Source organism: Geotrypetes seraphini, chromosome 7, assembly GCF_902459505.1.
Source record: "Geotrypetes seraphini chromosome 7, aGeoSer1.1, whole genome shotgun sequence".
Classification (NCBI taxonomy): Eukaryota; Metazoa; Chordata; class Amphibia; order Gymnophiona; family Dermophiidae; genus Geotrypetes; species Geotrypetes seraphini.
In genome coordinates, this window is record NC_047090.1 from 27,805,640 (window position 1) to 27,823,373 (window position 17,734).

General features: G+C 43.0%; 1 protein-coding gene across 4 annotated transcripts in view; it reads left to right on the forward strand.

The window, feature by feature from the left end:
- CDK17 (cyclin dependent kinase 17) overlaps positions 1–17,734 on the forward strand; it is a 220,656-nt gene that overhangs the window by 179,192 nt on the left and 23,730 nt on the right. For all 4 annotated transcript variants that reach the window (XM_033951159.1, XM_033951157.1, XM_033951156.1 and 1 more), the window contains 3 exons: positions 1,352–1,457; positions 5,505–5,547; positions 9,181–9,271. In XM_033951159.1, coding sequence (XP_033807050.1) covers positions 1,352–1,457; positions 5,505–5,547; positions 9,181–9,271 — 240 coding nt within the window. The remainder of the gene's footprint in view (positions 1–1,351; positions 1,458–5,504; positions 5,548–9,180; positions 9,272–17,734) is intronic.

Consider the following 17,734-nt stretch of genomic DNA (forward strand, 5'->3'; position numbering starts at 1 on the left):
CACTGATTCAAAATGCTATTCCATCTTCCAACAAACTCTTTTTCTGCAGAAAACAGTTTAGGGTCAATGCGTACTCAAAGGCATGAGATAATCTTTCCTACAGTACTCTACAAGAGCAGCGCTATGAAGTTCCCATTTAATCAATGACTGATTATAATCTTAGTGGAGTGTAATCCAGTCTGGGGTTTCTGCTAGCCTCCCTTCTGTCTGCGACAAGGCTGGATCTTGTAAGATCGTTGACCTCTGATCCGCTGAAAAGCCAAAACCACTTTTCCACATCTGGGCCAAAATCTCCAAAAAAAACCTTTTATCACACTATTACACAGTCACAGGGAGGGAAGACACTAATACTCAAAAGTGAATCACAATGATGTCATGGTGGTATCTTTTAAATACAGTGTGGCCATGTTTCCCACTCTGAGCAGCTTGGGTTCTGCGAAACAAGGTCTTGCAAGAACTCTTGTTGAGAGAATTTGGGAGACCGGATGAAGATACTGCAGAGTGTGTTTCAAATATCTGGATTACAACCATCATTTGATCTGACAAGTAGTGGATATATGATCGGTGGAGTTTTGAAAACGCAGTAGGATTTGGAAAACTATGTGACCAATCCTCAGTTTAGTACCTACTATATAGTTTGATAATCTTTTCAATAACCTCCTTTTGATTGTTTGTGTCGAGTGATCTTTACGAGCGGTTTGATTTTGCTCGTTTTTTTGACCAGAGATTTTTCTTCCTTACAAATAGAGGAGTTTTTTCTCTCTGGCTGGTTTCCAGAGTGGGCCTGTGATTAGAAAAAGGATTCTGCTAGGGAGTTATGTACTCCCCGAGTACTGATCTGTTAGGATTTTGAGGCCTATATAGTAAATAACGGCTTTGCTCGATTGATCACTGAGCACAAATAGTGGAAGACACATTGTTTTTGTGATTTACTTTTTAGACATTTCTCCTACATATATTGATATATTATAAAACATACAATTTAGACTTTTCAATAGGAAACTGGTGTCAATCCTTGTATGTGTAATTAGCTTTCACCTATTTCTGGTATCTCTTAAAACACTTTGAAATATCCAGAACAATGTCCTATTTTTATTCTTCAGTGTTTACAGTTTATTGTTGAAAAATGGAGCTCATTGATGAAGTGTTAGTATGTACAAATTAAGGTGATATTCAAGTAGCACCTCTTATTTATCACTGTCTTCCATTAATATTTAACTGGGAAATTTTTTATTATGCACAAATACTAAAATAAAGATCAGGAAGATTCTAGAAAATGTGTTTGAACCAGATCCTGAGCTTATTGAATCTTACTGATGTATCTCTAAAAAATTTTCTCTTGTTCGTTTAGGAACACCATCTGAAGAAACCTGGACGGGTATTACTTCAAATGATGAATTTAAGAACTACAACTTTCCCAAATACAAACCACAACCTTTAATCAATCATACACCAAGGTATTTTTTAAATTATTAAAACATTTAAATCTGTAAATACAATAAATACTTGTTTCAAGAAACATATAGAAAGAAGAGGGCATAAATTATTCGGACATTGTTAGGGGACAAGCCATGCCGATTACTTTGAAACACAATACACTTCCCCCCTCCGAATCAGTGATTTCAGCATCCGTGGATTCGGTTATTTATGATTTTAAAACAAAAAAAACTTTTAATTTTTTGGGCTATTTTAAGCCCTGTAAGCCTCCCTTTAAGCCTTACCTGGTGGTCTAGCAGGTTTTTGGGGCAGGAGCGATTTTCCCATGCTCTTGCCCCGTGCAGATCGCTCATAGGAAAAGGCTGCCTTGAGCTCCCGTAGTGGTGAAGCTTATTATTAAGAGAGGGGTTTAAGACATCATTTCCAGACAACTGTAGACTGGTATTTAGCAATCCATTTCTTGCCAAGTTGTGCAATTGAAAAATTTTGTGGACAAAAAGAATCTCCACCTTTGTTGCTCTTCTTAGTGAGGTCCATAGTTATTTGGATAGAGGTGAAATAGTACTGGATCCAAGATGGCGGATGGAATTTCAGCTGAGTGGCTCGGTGCAGTCACTCGAGCGATATCTTGATTTCCTTCGCTTTTGAGAGAAGCTTTACCTTTTGGGATGCCGAAAAGGAGGGGCCGAGGTGCCGCTGGAGCCTCGCAGTGACCCGGCCAGGCTCGGTAATATCGACGAGCTCCTGCACCAAATGCAGGAAGTGTCAGCTGCATCGGCACCTCTGTTGGAGGCGCCCTGTAGCGAGACAGAGGCGGTCTCCCCGGGACTGGAGATCACATTGATCCCTAATGCAGAGCACCTACCCCTCTTCCTCAGACTGCCAGCTCCCTGCGGGTGGTGGAATAATCGGAAGGTGGTGTGCTTTTCTCCCCGGAGGCCTTGGACATCAGAGAGGGGAGGTTGGACTTGGACTCCCTACAGCTGCAGAAGAGTCCTTTGGAGCCTGAGGTTTCTATTCAGAGGGTGAATCGTGAACGGGAGAGTCGCCACCAGGAGGAGAAGTCGATTGGTGAGGATACCAAAATTCAATTTGAAAATCTTTCTACTACACTAGAGAAATCTCGAGAGGTAACTGGATGCTATTTGGGATCTCGTGGCAGACCTGCCTAAATCAATTAAGCCCCAACTGCTTCAGCTGGAGCAAAAAGTAAATATTCAAGAAACTGATATCAAAAATCTTAAAATTGAATTACAAGACCTTAAAAAGTCTAATGTTGCCTCTAAACAGATCACAGAAACATTAGTGAGAGATAATATAAATTTGAGAAGGAAACTGGAGTCCTTAGAAAATTTCTCTCATAATAATAATCTCAGATTGATTAACTTTCCTAGTCGCAACAATATCTCCTAGAGACATGTTAAAACGTTATATGACGGAGGTCTTAGAAATTTCAGAAGAACTGTTGCCACCATTTACCCAGGTTTACTATTTGCCTATACGAAGAAAGGAACAACAACAAAAAACAAAATTACAAGATGATCAGCAGTCACCAAACATTACAATGATAATGGAACGTTTGGACAAGGAAATGGCTATTCCGGCAACACTTCTCCTTACAGTAGCTTTAGCACCAGATAAAAACTGGTTGCTTAGACTTTTCTTTAAAAATAAATTAAAAGAATTTCTTGGATATAAAATACAAATGTTTCCAGACCTGGCACGAGACACACAAAAACGTTGACGTGAATTTCTGATCTTAAAACCGGGTGTTTAATTCTCTAGGGGCAACTTTTTTTCTTTGTCACCCATGCAAATGTGTGATACAGTATCAAATGCAAAAATATGTTTTCTTTGATCCTACCCAACTGACAACTTTCCTGTCGGCTGCCCGCCTGAGAGCAGGGACAGCATGAGTGCTCATTGTTTAATTTGGACATTTCCTTCAGCTGATTGAGTTTCCGGTTTTCTTCTTTTTCTTTAATGTCTTTTTATTAATAGCTCGCTGAATCTACTTCTTGGATCCTAGTATTGAGGACTTGAGTTGAAGTTAAGTTTTTAATTTTATTATTCTCCTTGTTTCATATTATCATAATTTGTAATGTTTGTTTCTTTACTTAACTTCACCTTTCTGTACAAGTGGATACTTGACATGTTATAGAAAATATGATAAATAAATAATTTAAAAAAGAAATAGTACTACCTGTATCTCTAGATCAGTTTGATTGAACACTTTTACTAGCCCATTAAATAGAGTTTGATATTCATGTTTGAATTTTACAATGGTTTACATTTTTTTTGTCAGATTGGACATGTTCAATCTTTTAATGAGTCAACATCTAGCCAGTATTCTGCAAAAGTTAGTCATCTATGTTGCCTAATCTTACTTAGCCTTTTAGCTCGGCTAGTTTAGTTCCTGGGGCTTAGCAAACATGTTTTTACAGATGGCATCCTTTTTTTTTTTTTTTTTTTTAATAGATCTGACCTGCCCTGATCTCATACCTCTCAATAACTGTCTCTCCTAGCTAAATGATATAATCCTCTGAATCTTAATCTACTAAAATCAAAAGCAGTGTAGATTACTGGTAAAATGCCAATAGCAAGTCTTTCACATAGTTCCTTGGTAATTTTCTCCCTCTAGCCACATCCTTGAAGACACTTGGTTTTAGTTTTGGATCCCTATCTTTTCATTCAACATACAAATTTCTTCAATGATTAAAGCATGCTTCCTGATTTTGAGGAATATCAGGGCAGTCGGACCCTGCTCACAGTAATCCACCATCTTTTTGCTGGTGATCAGTCAACCAGATTATTGCAGTGTTTTATATCTGTGTTTCTTAACTTGATCCTGGAGTATCCCCTTGCCAGTCAGGTTTTTAGGATATCCACAATGAATATGCAAGAAAGAAATTTGCATATAATTGAGGCAGTGTATGCAAATCAAGTTTCTTTATCGTTCCTCCAGACCGGCATAGAAACGGATGGGTTTATGTTCCTCTGCCAGTAGATGGAGTCTGAGACACTGACTTTTGGCTGTAGTATAAGTGGGCTGTGCAGTCCCAAGTACAGTCAGTCTGTCTCTAGCAGGTGGAGGTGGTAAGCCTGTGCAGTCTTTCCCTGGTTTAATGTAGTGCTGTTGGGATTTGTATAGTGACCTTCTTGTCTCTGTTGTGCCAGATTGAGCTTGGGGGATCCTTTCAGGGGTCCAGCCAACCTTGGGGGTGCCACAATCTACAGTCCCTCCCCCCATTTCCCTCCTCAAATTTTTACATTAGCGGTACCTCAGCTGTAAGCCTTGCCACCAATATTCAGACAAGGTATATAGCTTTGAGAGCCAGTGGGGTCTGTTCAATTTAAATTAAAGTTGAATTGGGAAAAAAAAAATACTGAGGCAGTGCCAGTCTGAGGGGAAGCCTTCTATTACCTTTAATTGGTTTTTATTACTAACTGGCATTTTAGTTTTCTCTTGTAGTGGTTTTTGCAATCAGCACTTTTAAGAAACTTAAAAAGTGCTCATTGTGCTCCAGGTACGCCGTTGATGCGGCCAGCATGTGCACGAAGTGTACCGGCCACCGCAAAGGGGAATCTTCATCTGCTTTGGGTGCTGCCCACACAGAGAGTTCCCTAGCCACCGACAGTCTGGGAAATAAGGTTTCCCTTACTGCTGCCAGCTTGCCTGCTTTAGCGGCTGGGTCTGTTCAGGCCTCTTTGCCACTGCAAGCCTCTGATGAGTATTTTTCAACAGGTTTTTTGCCGGTTTTGGCAGGAAGCTCTGCCATTTTGCCTGAGGCCTCAGGTGACCTTCCTCCTGTCTTAGAGAGACAGGAACAGATTTGCAGTGTGTCTCCTGCTTTGGCAGCGAGTCCTCCTTTGCTACCGGAGGGGGAGAGGGGTTGCCCCTGATTTTGTTTTAACCGTGTAAAAGGCTTACTTTCAGGTGGCCAGGGGGTCCTTGTTTCTTCTGCCTGCATTTTAAAAAATATGTTGGTATGTAGCAACATGTTGCCTGTGTTCTTGATTTTCTCACACATTTGACGGGGTGATTTTACTATTTTGTGTTTCTATAGATTGGACTCTGAAGGAATTGAGTTACTGACAAAGTTTCTTCAGGTAAATCATATTTTTAGACAGTTCTTAGTTTTGTTAATCTTTCAAAATGACGTAAATTTTAAGCAAAGTTGGTTTTCTTTTTACTAATTTATGGAATCATTTAATAGCAAAGCACTGTCAACGCACAATATTTACTATAAGACTTATTACATAAAACGGATCTTGCAGTAAATAACATGAATTTCCACAGTTAGTGTGCATTGGGGCTTTTAAGCCCTGGCCCCTTTTTATCAAGCCGCAGTAGATCTGTGAGCAGCAGAGCATTTATTTCGCTGGCTCGCACTAAAATGCTCTACTATGGTTTGATAAAAAGGGGCCTTAATGAATTATACACTGGAAATGAGAGACTTTTTTTGGTCCATTTTCCACACAACCGATTTGTTACCTAATGATACAAACATGATAGTTGTAAAAAGAACATAAGGTTTTTCTTTTGTTTTCAGTCAAAATCATAGTTATTCATGAAGCATTTTGTATATAATGAAGACAGAAGTCAGCGGCGGGCTACCTTCATAGCCTAATATGCTCCTTCATTTGTACACAGAACATATACAGTGTAGGTCAGTGGTCTCAAACTTGTGGCCTGCCAGGTACTATTTTGAGGCCCTCAGTATATTTAGCATAATCACAAAAGTAAAATAAAAACAGTTTCTTGATTATATGACTCTTTAGCTATAAATTACAATATTATTATTAAGACTTAGCCAAAAGGAAAGATTTATAAACTATAAAGAGTTTTTACCTCATGTAAAATTGTCATTTCTTTGATAAGACATTAGCTATTTTTTTTTCTGAGGCCCTCCAAGTACCTACAAATCCAAAATGTGGCCCTGCAAAGGGTTTGAGTTTGAGACCACTGGTGTTGGTGGGAGCTCCATGCCTCTGCCTTGCCAATCTGTATAACTCTGCTCTTAAGAGACTGCCTTTAAAGCAAATCCACTTTAATACCTGTGCAGTCTTTGGTCTCTCTGCCATGATTATCGTCCATGGTGTCAATTACAAACTGATAAAATGCACAGTTACAGGATGCAGACTTTTTGGACAGTCCTGATTTTGAACTTAATTCCCAAAGCAGTGTGGTAGTTGTAGTCCCAGATCCTACATATTGAAATTAGTGTTGCGAGTCTCATAATGCATCAGAATGGGGTTTAGAAATCCTGAGCTGAAATAAAACTACCAACTTATATGACATAAACAATCTTCTTAAGCCTATACCAGCCTAAATCAGATCCAAACTTTTTTTTTTTTTTTAAATTCTTTATTCATTTTAAAAACTTACATCAAGTGTACAAATAATAAAAAATATGAAATTAAATACATCACTTGAATTTCTTTCTTGTATAACATCAAAAATATAAATTTATGAATCAAATCCAAACTAATATCCTAGAGATAAGACTGTAATTTTCTGCCAGTTCTCTGGCGCCATACAGACTAGAGAATGACACGGGGAGCGATCCCCGCAGGGAGCCGCGGCGTGGCGGCGGTTTGGCTGCGGGTTATGGAGACTCCATAGCCAAATCGCCGCAGACACGGGGACAAAAGTTTTCACCGCCCGCAAAAACGGTGAAAAGATTTGTCCCCGCAGGCCAATGTACCCCCTTCTAAGTACCGCTATTTACCTTGTCTTCACCGTGTGTCTTTGGTTCGGGACCGGGTGTTTGATTTTTTTTCCGGCGGCCATGTTTGTCTCCGCCATGTAGTCTGTCTCCTCCAACTCTCTACCCGACTTGCACGTTGCCGCATTGACTCCACCCCCCAATATACTGGCTCCTCATTTGATTCGTGGCATCCCCTGCCGGCTCAAGAGCTGTGAGGAGCTGTGCCTAGCGATTGCTCTGCTGATTCGCGGCGTCCCCTACCGGCTCAAGAGCTGTGATCAGCTGATCAGGAAGAGGAGCTGTGTCTAGCGATTGCTCTGCTAAGCAAGTACCAGGCACAGCCCCTCTCCTCTTTTACCGTACAAACAGCATGCTAGTTGTGTGAGCATAGCCTGGTAAAAGGAAATCGCTCCCAACCCAGCATTTTTAACTGGAATTGATGGAGCTTTGTGCATCATACCCTTAGTATATTGAAATATGCTCACTATGCAATGACATGCCCACAGGGGGCTCGAATGGAACACACAGCAGTGCCATTCCCAGACCAGGAAATCAGCCATTTTCGGTAACCTGCAAATGCTTGGCCCTGATGCTTTCCCACCACCTTTAGGAGATATTTAATCCTTTATTTAATTGCAAAAATCCTGAATTACCATAGGAAAATCAGGACCCAATCATTTTTTTGCAGTCTGTTAAATGGACAGTACTATGCAGATCATGCAGTAACAGCCTTTTGTTCATTTCTGCACTGGAAAAAGGATCATTTCATATCCATGTGCAATGTTATTGCGGAGGGGGCCTGGTAATTAGAACCACGAGTCATCTGTTCTCTTCCCTCTAATACACACCTTGCTCCTTTTCGGTAAAGCCTTAAGTCAGCAAACCTTCCACAAAACGAGATTCATATATCACTGCCTGACATGGAACAAAAGGTAAATTGCATTGCTCAAGAAAAGCAGGAAAGGGAGACCTCAGAGAAAGAATAAATGTATGCTGCGGTGACGTTGACGGGGCGGTGAATGGGGTAGCAGTGGCGGTGACGGAGCGGTGAAAGGGATGGCAGTGGCGGTGACGGGGCGGTGAAGGGAATGGCGGTGACGGGGCGGTGCAGAGGATGGTGGGCCGGGGACGGGGCGGTGACGGGGACAAATTTTTTCCCCGTGTCATTCTCTAATACAGACCTCCTTTCCTGTATATTTCCTCCCTGCTTCTTAAAATGTTTTAATCTAATATGTGCCTCTTTCTGGTTTACTCACTCTTAGAAAATAATGTTTATGGTGGGGTTTGGTTTTTTTTGGGGGGTATTCTTTAAACTAGTTGGGTGGAATATGACTTATTCTTGCTTCCCAGCCTAAAATTGTTTGGCTTGCTTCCCCTTATCAATTTTATGGTCCTCTCCTGGCCTTCTGCTTTATTTTCTTAAAAAGCAAAAAGCTTGAGAAATTGTTTTGTTTGTTTTTATAATTTAGTAAAATAATGACTAGTATCTTGCAGCACCCCAGTTCTCAAAATAAAAAATTGTGAACACGAACATTCTTGGCAAAAGTATTGTGATTTACCTAAGCACATGTTTTGAAGTAGCAAAGAAGATACTCCCAAACATGGTGTTATGTAATGTTTCAATGCTGAAATGAGCTTACATCAGGACTTTTCATGTACCATAACGTAAACATATTTAATTGCTGTCACATTTAATATCACATCCCTCTGACAGTACAAGGTCTATCTTATGGTAGATGATGTCATGTCATAAATAATACCAGGGCTGCTAGGGCAGCAAGAGGAGGAGAAGCTCAGACCTGCTGACTAGCTTGGAGCATGGGCCCTTTCGGTGGTTGTTTATCAAGAAAAAGGCTCAAGTCTTACAGTTCAGTGAATCAAGTAAAGCTTTCACTGGCATTCACATAAAATAACTACAGCTGTAGTGAAACCAACAGAAACTTGCTATCATATAATGCCTATCTCAGGAAACCTCTGTTTTCTCACTCAAGCTTAACTTCTGAAAAAAAGCATTTTGTTGTTTGCCTTAAAGTATGAGTCCAAGAAAAGAATTTCTGCAGAAGATGCCATGAAGCATGCATACTTCAGAAGCCTAGGAACCCGAATACACACTTTACCTGAAAGTAAGGTCATCGCTGTGTTTCTGTTTATTATATCAGCAATGTTATAGAATGCATCAGGTCTAACATTTAGCAGCGGCAAATGTGATTTAAATGTTTCTGGTACAAGTGTTCTGAATGAGAGATCGGCATAAGTAGCTAATCTCTTGTCAGGTCTCTTCCTTTTAGAAGTATCAAAGTTCGTTTTCTCCAAGATAATGGATAGTGTTACAATTTCAGAATGTTACTGCAAAAACACAGTAGATGAAGAGCTTCAGTATGAAGGAAAGAAATTCTTTTTTTTTTAAGTTTATCCAGTTTTTTCAGACAGTAACAAAACATTTTAATCAAATACATTAATTGTTGGATACAAATTGCAATAACCATCCCATTCCACTGAAGGAAGGAAATTCAGTGTATTACAAAAGAATATGCACATTTTAGAAACATCATTTGCAGTTACCACTCGGTGCTCAGCAATTACTGAATATTGTCTCTGCAAGTCAGACGTGGTACAGGGGGCAGAGTTGGAAGAGCTGGTAGTTATGCGGGTGCTGGTAATATTCCTGGCCAGGCCCCTCATAGCCAGCTCAAAAGCCTGATATTGTCCACTTAGCTTTGTGGGTGCTAGCACTGCATATTGGCGGTCTGAAAACCAGGCACATATACAGACGTAACGAGATATCGGCATGCCTAACATTGTGCAAGCAGTTACACCAGCAATAGAACAGGTGCCTAATTGCAATAGAGTTACACATAACACAATATTTCATAAGTTACCCATGTAAGTAGGAGTCACGCTCTTGTTCTGCCTCTGTAGATACCCTCCTTGTAAATATGCACATTAAACAGAATAGCACCCAATCACCCTGCTAGCATCTGTATAGGTATGTATGCACAACGTGCTGAAGAACTAGTGTTCTAGAGATTTGTATGTACAATTTGCATGTAAATGTGGGCACCTAGTTTATAGAATTGCCCTTCTTCTCTGAGCACACTACCAAAACTCTTATCCATACCCTTATTACCTCTTGCCTAGATTACTGCAATTTGCTTCTCATAGTTCTTCCATGTAACCATCTCCTCTGCCCTTCAATTCATTCAAAATTCTGCTGCATGAATTATATTCTGCCAGTGTCGCTATACCCACATTACTCTTCTCCCCATTGGCTCCCTATCCTTTTTCGCATACAGTTCAAACTCCTCTTATTGACTTTACAAGTGCATTCACTCTGCAGCTCTTCAGTATCTCTCCCTATACTCCTCCCCAGGAACTCCGTTTCATTGGGCAAGCCTCTCATGCATACCCTTCTCTACTGTCAACTCCAGACTGCGTTCCTTCTCTCTTGCTGCACCATATGCCTGGAACAGACTGCCTGAGTCAATATGTCAAGCTCAATACCTGGCAGTAAAATCCAGGCTAACAGTCCACTTTTTTGAGGTTGCTTTTAACTCCTAACCCCCACTCACTTGCAAAGCACCCATGCTTGAGAAACTCCCTAACACCCTGTTTGTCCTATTTGTCTCTTTAATTAGATTGTAAGCTCCACTGAGCAGAGATTGGGCTAGATTCACTAAACCACACTTACTTTTCCAATCCTTTTCTGATCCGTGTCCGCGTCGTCCCAGCCAACAAATTCAGGAACCCTCAACATGCAAAATATCTCGATCGGTGGCACGCCCCCACAGTGACTACACGGATCGCTGTAGAGTGATCCTGACACATGCACAGATCATCTTCTTTGCCTGAAGATGGCCTGCACATGTGCGTGCTCTCCTGACTTCCCTCAGCACAGAACAGAAGAAAAAAAAAGTCTGTCTGTCTCACTGACCCAGCAGCACGCACAATAGTTATCTGTTGTTGAAGATTGATAGCTCAGCTTGTTCAATGGAAGTACTCACATATCAAGGTCCTGGTTATTATCACCCAACTCCTCAGACTGCAACCCTGAGATTGCACGTGCCACAGAAACAGTATTTGGGCTGGTTCCCTTCAACATGAATGGAGCTGCAGGTCAATCTTTCCACTCCTTTGGGACTGTAAGATTCAGCTATGTGCTCAACAGCCCAGTGTATAACAGATTATCAGCTACTGGATCAGGATTTGTGGCTGGTCACAGCCCTATGTTTATTGTGCTGCACATTTTACACACCTGTTGGATAATTCAAGATTGCTCTATATTACAATCTTATCCTCTCTTTGTTGTTGTGCTTGTTTCTCTATCCCGACCCTTACTATCTGCTGGTATTTCATTCTGTAACAGAGCTGGGGCTGGTGGCGAGAAGTGCAGCCCTGCTTGTAACCTGCGGTTTTGCAGGTTCCAAACATGGGCTCGCAAAGGGGCATGGCTGAATAGGGCAGAGAGGCAAGGGGAGAAGAGAGCAGGGCAGCATGGCAGAAGAGAGGAGAGCGGCAGAGAGCTGGGCGCTTTTTGGGTAGTTTCAGGGCTGGATTTTCAGGCAGAGAGCAGAACAGTCGGAAAGGCAGTGAGCGACTGGTCCCCACCAGTCGCTTCTTTTGATCGGCCAGCCCAGTCAGTGTTCCTGAAGTTTTCTTTTGTGAATCGCTTCCTTCCTATATTTGCATGCAATTCCTCCTCATTTGCATGCGTAGATCAGATCGGGCAGAAATCGGATCGGGAGTAAGGTTAGTGAATGGGAGCAGGGTCGCAAAGTGATTGCAAACCGATTGGTACACGATTAGTTTGCTTTGTGAATCTAGCCCATTGTCTCCTAAATGTTTTAATGTTCAACACTGCATACATCTAGTAGCGCTATAGAAATGATGAATAGGTTTAAACAGGTGTGTCTTCAGTGTTCTCTGCATGCCATAAATCCCATACTTTATTAGACATAGGGCATCTTTCCTGTCATATGTTTATATCCAGTAATTCTCAGCATTCAATTAATATATTATTTAGGACCTCAGCAGCATCACTCAGATATCAAAAAATTTCACTGCTTTAAGGCTTTCTATCACTTTTAATGCTGTCCATCAGCCAAGGGATCATTATGTCCAACACGTTTCACCATTAGTGCTTTCTCAAGGACACTCCTGCTGCTTTAAGTCAAATAAATGTTGGCATTGTCATCTCGAAGCAGGGACTTTAGATCATTTATTGTTCTATTGTCCATTTATTATGCTCTTTTGGAAATCAATTTGTGGCCAAATTAATTGTTTATTAGAAAACCCCGTGATAGTTTCCGCGGAGCTAAGAAGACGCGTCTCTCTCAACGGCTGTTGTGAGAGGATTTTTTGTGAACTTCCCGCTCGCGTAAACTTTTTGAGGAATATTATTTCCTTTCCTTTTTTCTTTATTTTCTTTCTTAAAAAAAAAAAAAAAAAAACATTTTGTTTTTTTGCCTGTTTTTCGGCCTTGCCCCAGCGGGGCCTTTAGCCACCATCGAGGCCTCGGCCTTCGATTTGGCTGAAGCCGTTTTTACATTCATGCCCCCCCAACCCGGCTTCAAAAAGTGCCAGCGGTGTGCACGACCAATTTCACTAACTGATCCTCATAATTGGTGTCTCCAGTGTCTTGGTCCCGACCATCGAGCGTCAACCTGCACCCGCTGTGCAACTTTAAAAAAGAGAACTCTTAAAAATCGAGAGATTCAACAAAAATTATTGTTTGGTGCCGAGATGTCTGATTCTACACCGGCACCGACATCGGCACCGGCGCAGTCGGCACCCACATCATCGACACCACGCGATACCGCGGCGGTGTCGACTCCAGGTAAGCCGGCTAAGAAGCCTTCCCCGTTGGAGCGTCCTCCGGTCTCGATGGCAGCGAGTCCAATTCTGCCGACCTCGAGGCGCCCACGGAAGCGCTCCGCTCCAATAGAGGTGAGCCCCTCGACATCGGGGTCCTCATCCTCGGAGCGTAGAGCGGCACCGCAGGTACCATTAAAGAAAAAGACGGTACCGGTGCCTTCCCTTGAGGAGCGTATAGCTGCTGTTCTGAAGGAACAACTTAAAGAACAGCTACAGCACCTCCTACCTCCAGCCCTGGCATCGAATTTGCCGGTACCAGTCCGGTCTGAGCCACCGGTACCGATAGTGGACCGTCCTATTTTATCGACGTCCACTCTATCGGTACCGGTACAGTCGGTTTCCTCGGTCTCCATGCCGATTCTGGCGCCGGAGCCGAGAGCTCACCATCAAGCTGTACAAACTTCGGCTCCGGTGCGTACTGTAGCATCTCCCGGTACCGAATCGGGCAGGTCAGGGAAGTCTCTTCACAAGTCCCGGCATTTAGAGCCTTCCACTCCAGAGTCTCGAGACCGGAGTTCTCAGGTTCGAGACCCTGACTTATGGGGTGACTCGGAGGATCCTCTTCTTTCGGAGGGAGAATGCTCTTCTGGTGATGAGGACCCGTCTCTTTTAGAAGCCTCCTCTAAACCAGAAGTATCTTCCTTTTCTTCATTTTTGAAGGAAATGTGTGATTCTCTCTCCATTCCTTTGGAGGCTGAGTCAAAGAAATCCAAGGCTTTCCTTGATGCCTTGGACTTTGACCAGCCTCCAAAGGAATACCTTAAACTCCCTCTCCATGATATATTGAGAGAGACGTTTTATAAAAATCTGGAATCTCCTTTAACTATTCCTGGAGCGCCTAGAAAGTTGGATTCCTTGTATAAAGTCATTCCTATTCCTGGGTTTGACAAGCCCCAATTAGCTCATGAGTCCCTTTTGGTTGAGTCCACTTTGAAAAAGTCCAAAGGGGCTAGTGTATATGCCTCAGTCCCTCCTGGCAGAGAGGGCAAATCTATGGACAAGTTTGGTAAAAGGCTATACCAAAATGCTATGTTAGCAAATCGATCAGGAAATTATGCATTCCATTTCTCTTTTTATCTTAAGCACTTAATACAAAATATCACTGCTTTTGAGAAATATCTTCCTGATAGGAAAAAGTCTGCTTTTCACCACACTTGTTCATCTCTTTTACAGCTTCGAAAATTCATGGTAAGATCTATCTATGATACTTTCGAGCTGACCTCCAGAGCCACGGCCATCTCTGTGGCCATGCGAAGGCTAGCCTGGCTTCGTGTTTCAGAACTGGACGTTAATCACCAGGATAGGCTAGCCAATACACCTTGCTTAGGGGATGAGCTGTTTGGAGATTCCATGGACTCCACTACCCAGAAATTATCGGCTCATGAGACCAGATGGGACACGCTTCTTAAACCTAAGAAGCCTCCACCAACTAGGCCCTTTCGTCCACAATCAACCTACCAACGTAGATTTGTGGCTCGTCCTCTGCCTCAAACTGCTCAACAACCTAGGCGTCAGAGGCAACAGCGTCCAGCTGCTAGACAACCTCAGCAACAACAGCAGGTAAAATCTACTCCTGCACAAAAGTCTACTCAACCCTTTTGACTTGGTTCTCCAGAACATAGCCAGTCTTCTCCCTCCTACTCAACTTCCACAGCCTATAGGAGGACGCCTTTCTTATTTCATAAGCCGTTGGGAACTTATCACGTCAGATCAGTGGGTTCTGAACATCATCCACCACGGCTACTCTCTCAACTTTCAAACTCTACCTCCTCCAAGTCAACCAAAAGAGTCTGCTTCGCACAATCAGTCTTTCCTTCTTCTCCAGGAGGTTCAATCCCTTCTCCTTTTGAACGCCATAGAGGAGGTTCCTCTAGATCAAAAGGGACAGGGATTCTACTCCCGTTACTTTTTAGTCCCCAAAAAAACAGGAGATCTCAGACCAATTCTAGATCTCCGCGATCTCAACAAATGTTTGGTCAAAGAAAAGTTCAAAATGCTCTCTCTAGCCACTCTTTATCCTCTTCTAAATCAAGGCGACTGGCTATGTTCTCTCGATCTCAAAGAAGCATACACTCATATACCGGTCAATCTGGCCTCCAGACAATACCTACGCTTCATGATCAATCGTTGTCATTACCAATACAAGGTGCTACCCTTCGGTCTTGCCTCCTCTCCGAGAGTATTCACCAAATGTCTGATTGTGGTGGCTGCCTTCCTGCGATCTCACCACCTTCAGGTCTTTCCTTACCTGGACGATTGGTTGATAAAGGCCAATTCATCTCAGACTGTTCTCCTGGCCACCAACCAAACCATCAGGTTTCTTCAACTTCTGGGGTTCGAGATCAATCTACCCAAATCTCATCTCATCCCCACTCAGAGACTTCAATTCATAGGAGCTGTCTTGGACACAATCCTCATGAGAGCGTTCCTGCCGTCCAATCGTCTTCAAACGCTTCACTCTCTATGTCAGCAGGTGCTTCCACAGCGTTCCATCACAGCAAAGCAAATGATGATTCTCTTGGGTCACATGGCCTCCACAGTTCATGTCACGCCTCTTGCACGTCTTCACCTGCGCACTCCTCAATGGACACTAGCTACCCAGTGGTCCCAAGCGACGGATCCTTGCTCACGTCACATATCTGTGACATCATCTCTTCGTCAGTCTCTACAATGGTGGTTGGTATCCTCAAATCTGTCCAGAGGTCTTCTGTTCCATCAACCTCCTCATCAACTAGTCATCACCACCGATGCCTCCCCTTATGCATGGGGAGCTCATTTGAACGAGTTCCAAACTCAAGGTCTTTGGACTGCCCAGGAAAAGAAGCGTCACATCAATTTCCTGGAACTCAGAGCGATGTTTTATGCCCTCAAGGCCTTCCAACATCTTCTTTTTCCTCAAGTTGTCCTGTTGTGCACAGACAATCAAGTTGCGATGTACTACATCAACAAACAGGGTGGGACGGGCTCTCGCCTCTTATGCCAGGAAGCCCAAAAGATCTGGACTTGGGCCATAAATCACCATCTATTCCTGAAAGCTATTTACATTCAGGGAGAGGAGAATTCCTTAGCGGACAAGCTCAGCAGAGTTCTCCAACCTCACGAATGGACAATCGATCCTGTAACTCTACAATCCATCTTCGCTCAATGGGGCACCCCTCAGATAGACCTCTTTGCAGCTCCTCACAATCATCAGCTGCCCCTATTCTGCTCCAGACTCTACTCACCTCACCGTCTGGCAGCGGATGCTTTTCTCCTCGATTGGTCCAATCTGTTCCTGTACGCTTTCCCTCCTCTGCCTCTCATGTTGAGAACCTTATTCAAGCTCAAGAGGGATCAAGCAACCATGATTCTGATTGCTCCGAGGTGGCCCAGGCAACATTGGTTCTCCCTTCTACTTCAACTCAGTTCCAGGGAACCTTTTCTTCTGCCTCTGTATCCTTCTCTGCTTACTCAGCATCAGGAAACTCTCCTACACCCCAACCTACAGTCTCTGCACCTGACAGCTTGGTATCTCTCGGGCTGACTTCTCATGATACACTCTTGTCTCAGCCTGTTCGTTCAATTCTGGATGCCTCCAGGAAACCGGCCACTCTTCAATGTTACCATCAGAAGTGGACACGGTTTTCTTCATGGTGTTTTCTCCATCATTATGATCCCACTTCCCTTGCAGTGGAGACATTGTTGGATTATCTCCTTTCTTTGTCAGACTCTGGCCTCAAGTCCACTTCAATCAGAGTCCATCTTAGTGCTATAGCAGCTTTTCATGAGCCAATCCATGGAAAACTCCTCTCAGCTCATCCCTTAGTGTCCAGGTTCATGCGGGGTCTTTTTAATGTGAAACCACCTCTTAAAGCCCCTCCTGTTATCTGGGATCTTAATGTAGTTCTTTCCGCTTTAATGAAGCCTCCATTTGAACCCTTGGCTACTGCTTCTTTCAAGTTTCTCACTTGGAAGGTGCTTTTTCTTATTGCTCTTACCTCTGCCAGGAGGGTCAGTGAGCTCCATGCACTAGTGTCGGATCCACCTTTTACAGTCTTTCATCATGACAAGGTGGTTCTGCGTACTCATCCAAAGTTTCTCCCGAAGGTTGTCTCTGAATTCCATCTCAACCAATCCATTGTTCTGCCTGTTTTTTTTCCAAAACCTCACTCTCATTCTGGGGAACAGGCTTTACATACTTTGGACTGTAAGAGGGCTCTGGCTTACTATTTAGACCGTACTAAGCCTCACAGATCATTCCCTCAACTCTTTCTGTCCTTTGATCCAAATAAATTGGGACGTCCTGTTTCTAAACGTACGTTGTCTAATTGGCTGGCAGCGTGCATTTCATTCTGTTATGCTCAGACCGGACTGACACTGGAAGGTTCTGTCACAGCCCATAAAGTCTGAGCTATGGCAGCATCTGTAGCTTTCCTCCGATCCACGCCCATTGAGGAAATCTGCAAAGCTGCCACTTGGTCCTCAGTTCATACTTTTACATCTCATTATTGTCTGGACACATTTTCCAGACGGGATGGACACTTCGGCCAATCTGTTTTGCAAAATTTGTTTTCCTAATGGCCAACCTTCCCTCCATCCCTCTTTTATTAGCTTGGAGGTCACCCATCAGTCAAGAATAGCTGCCTGCTTGTCCTGGGATAAAGCACAGTTACTTACCGTAACAGGTGTTATCCAGGGACAGCAGGCAGATATTCTTGCGTCCCTCCCTCCTCCCC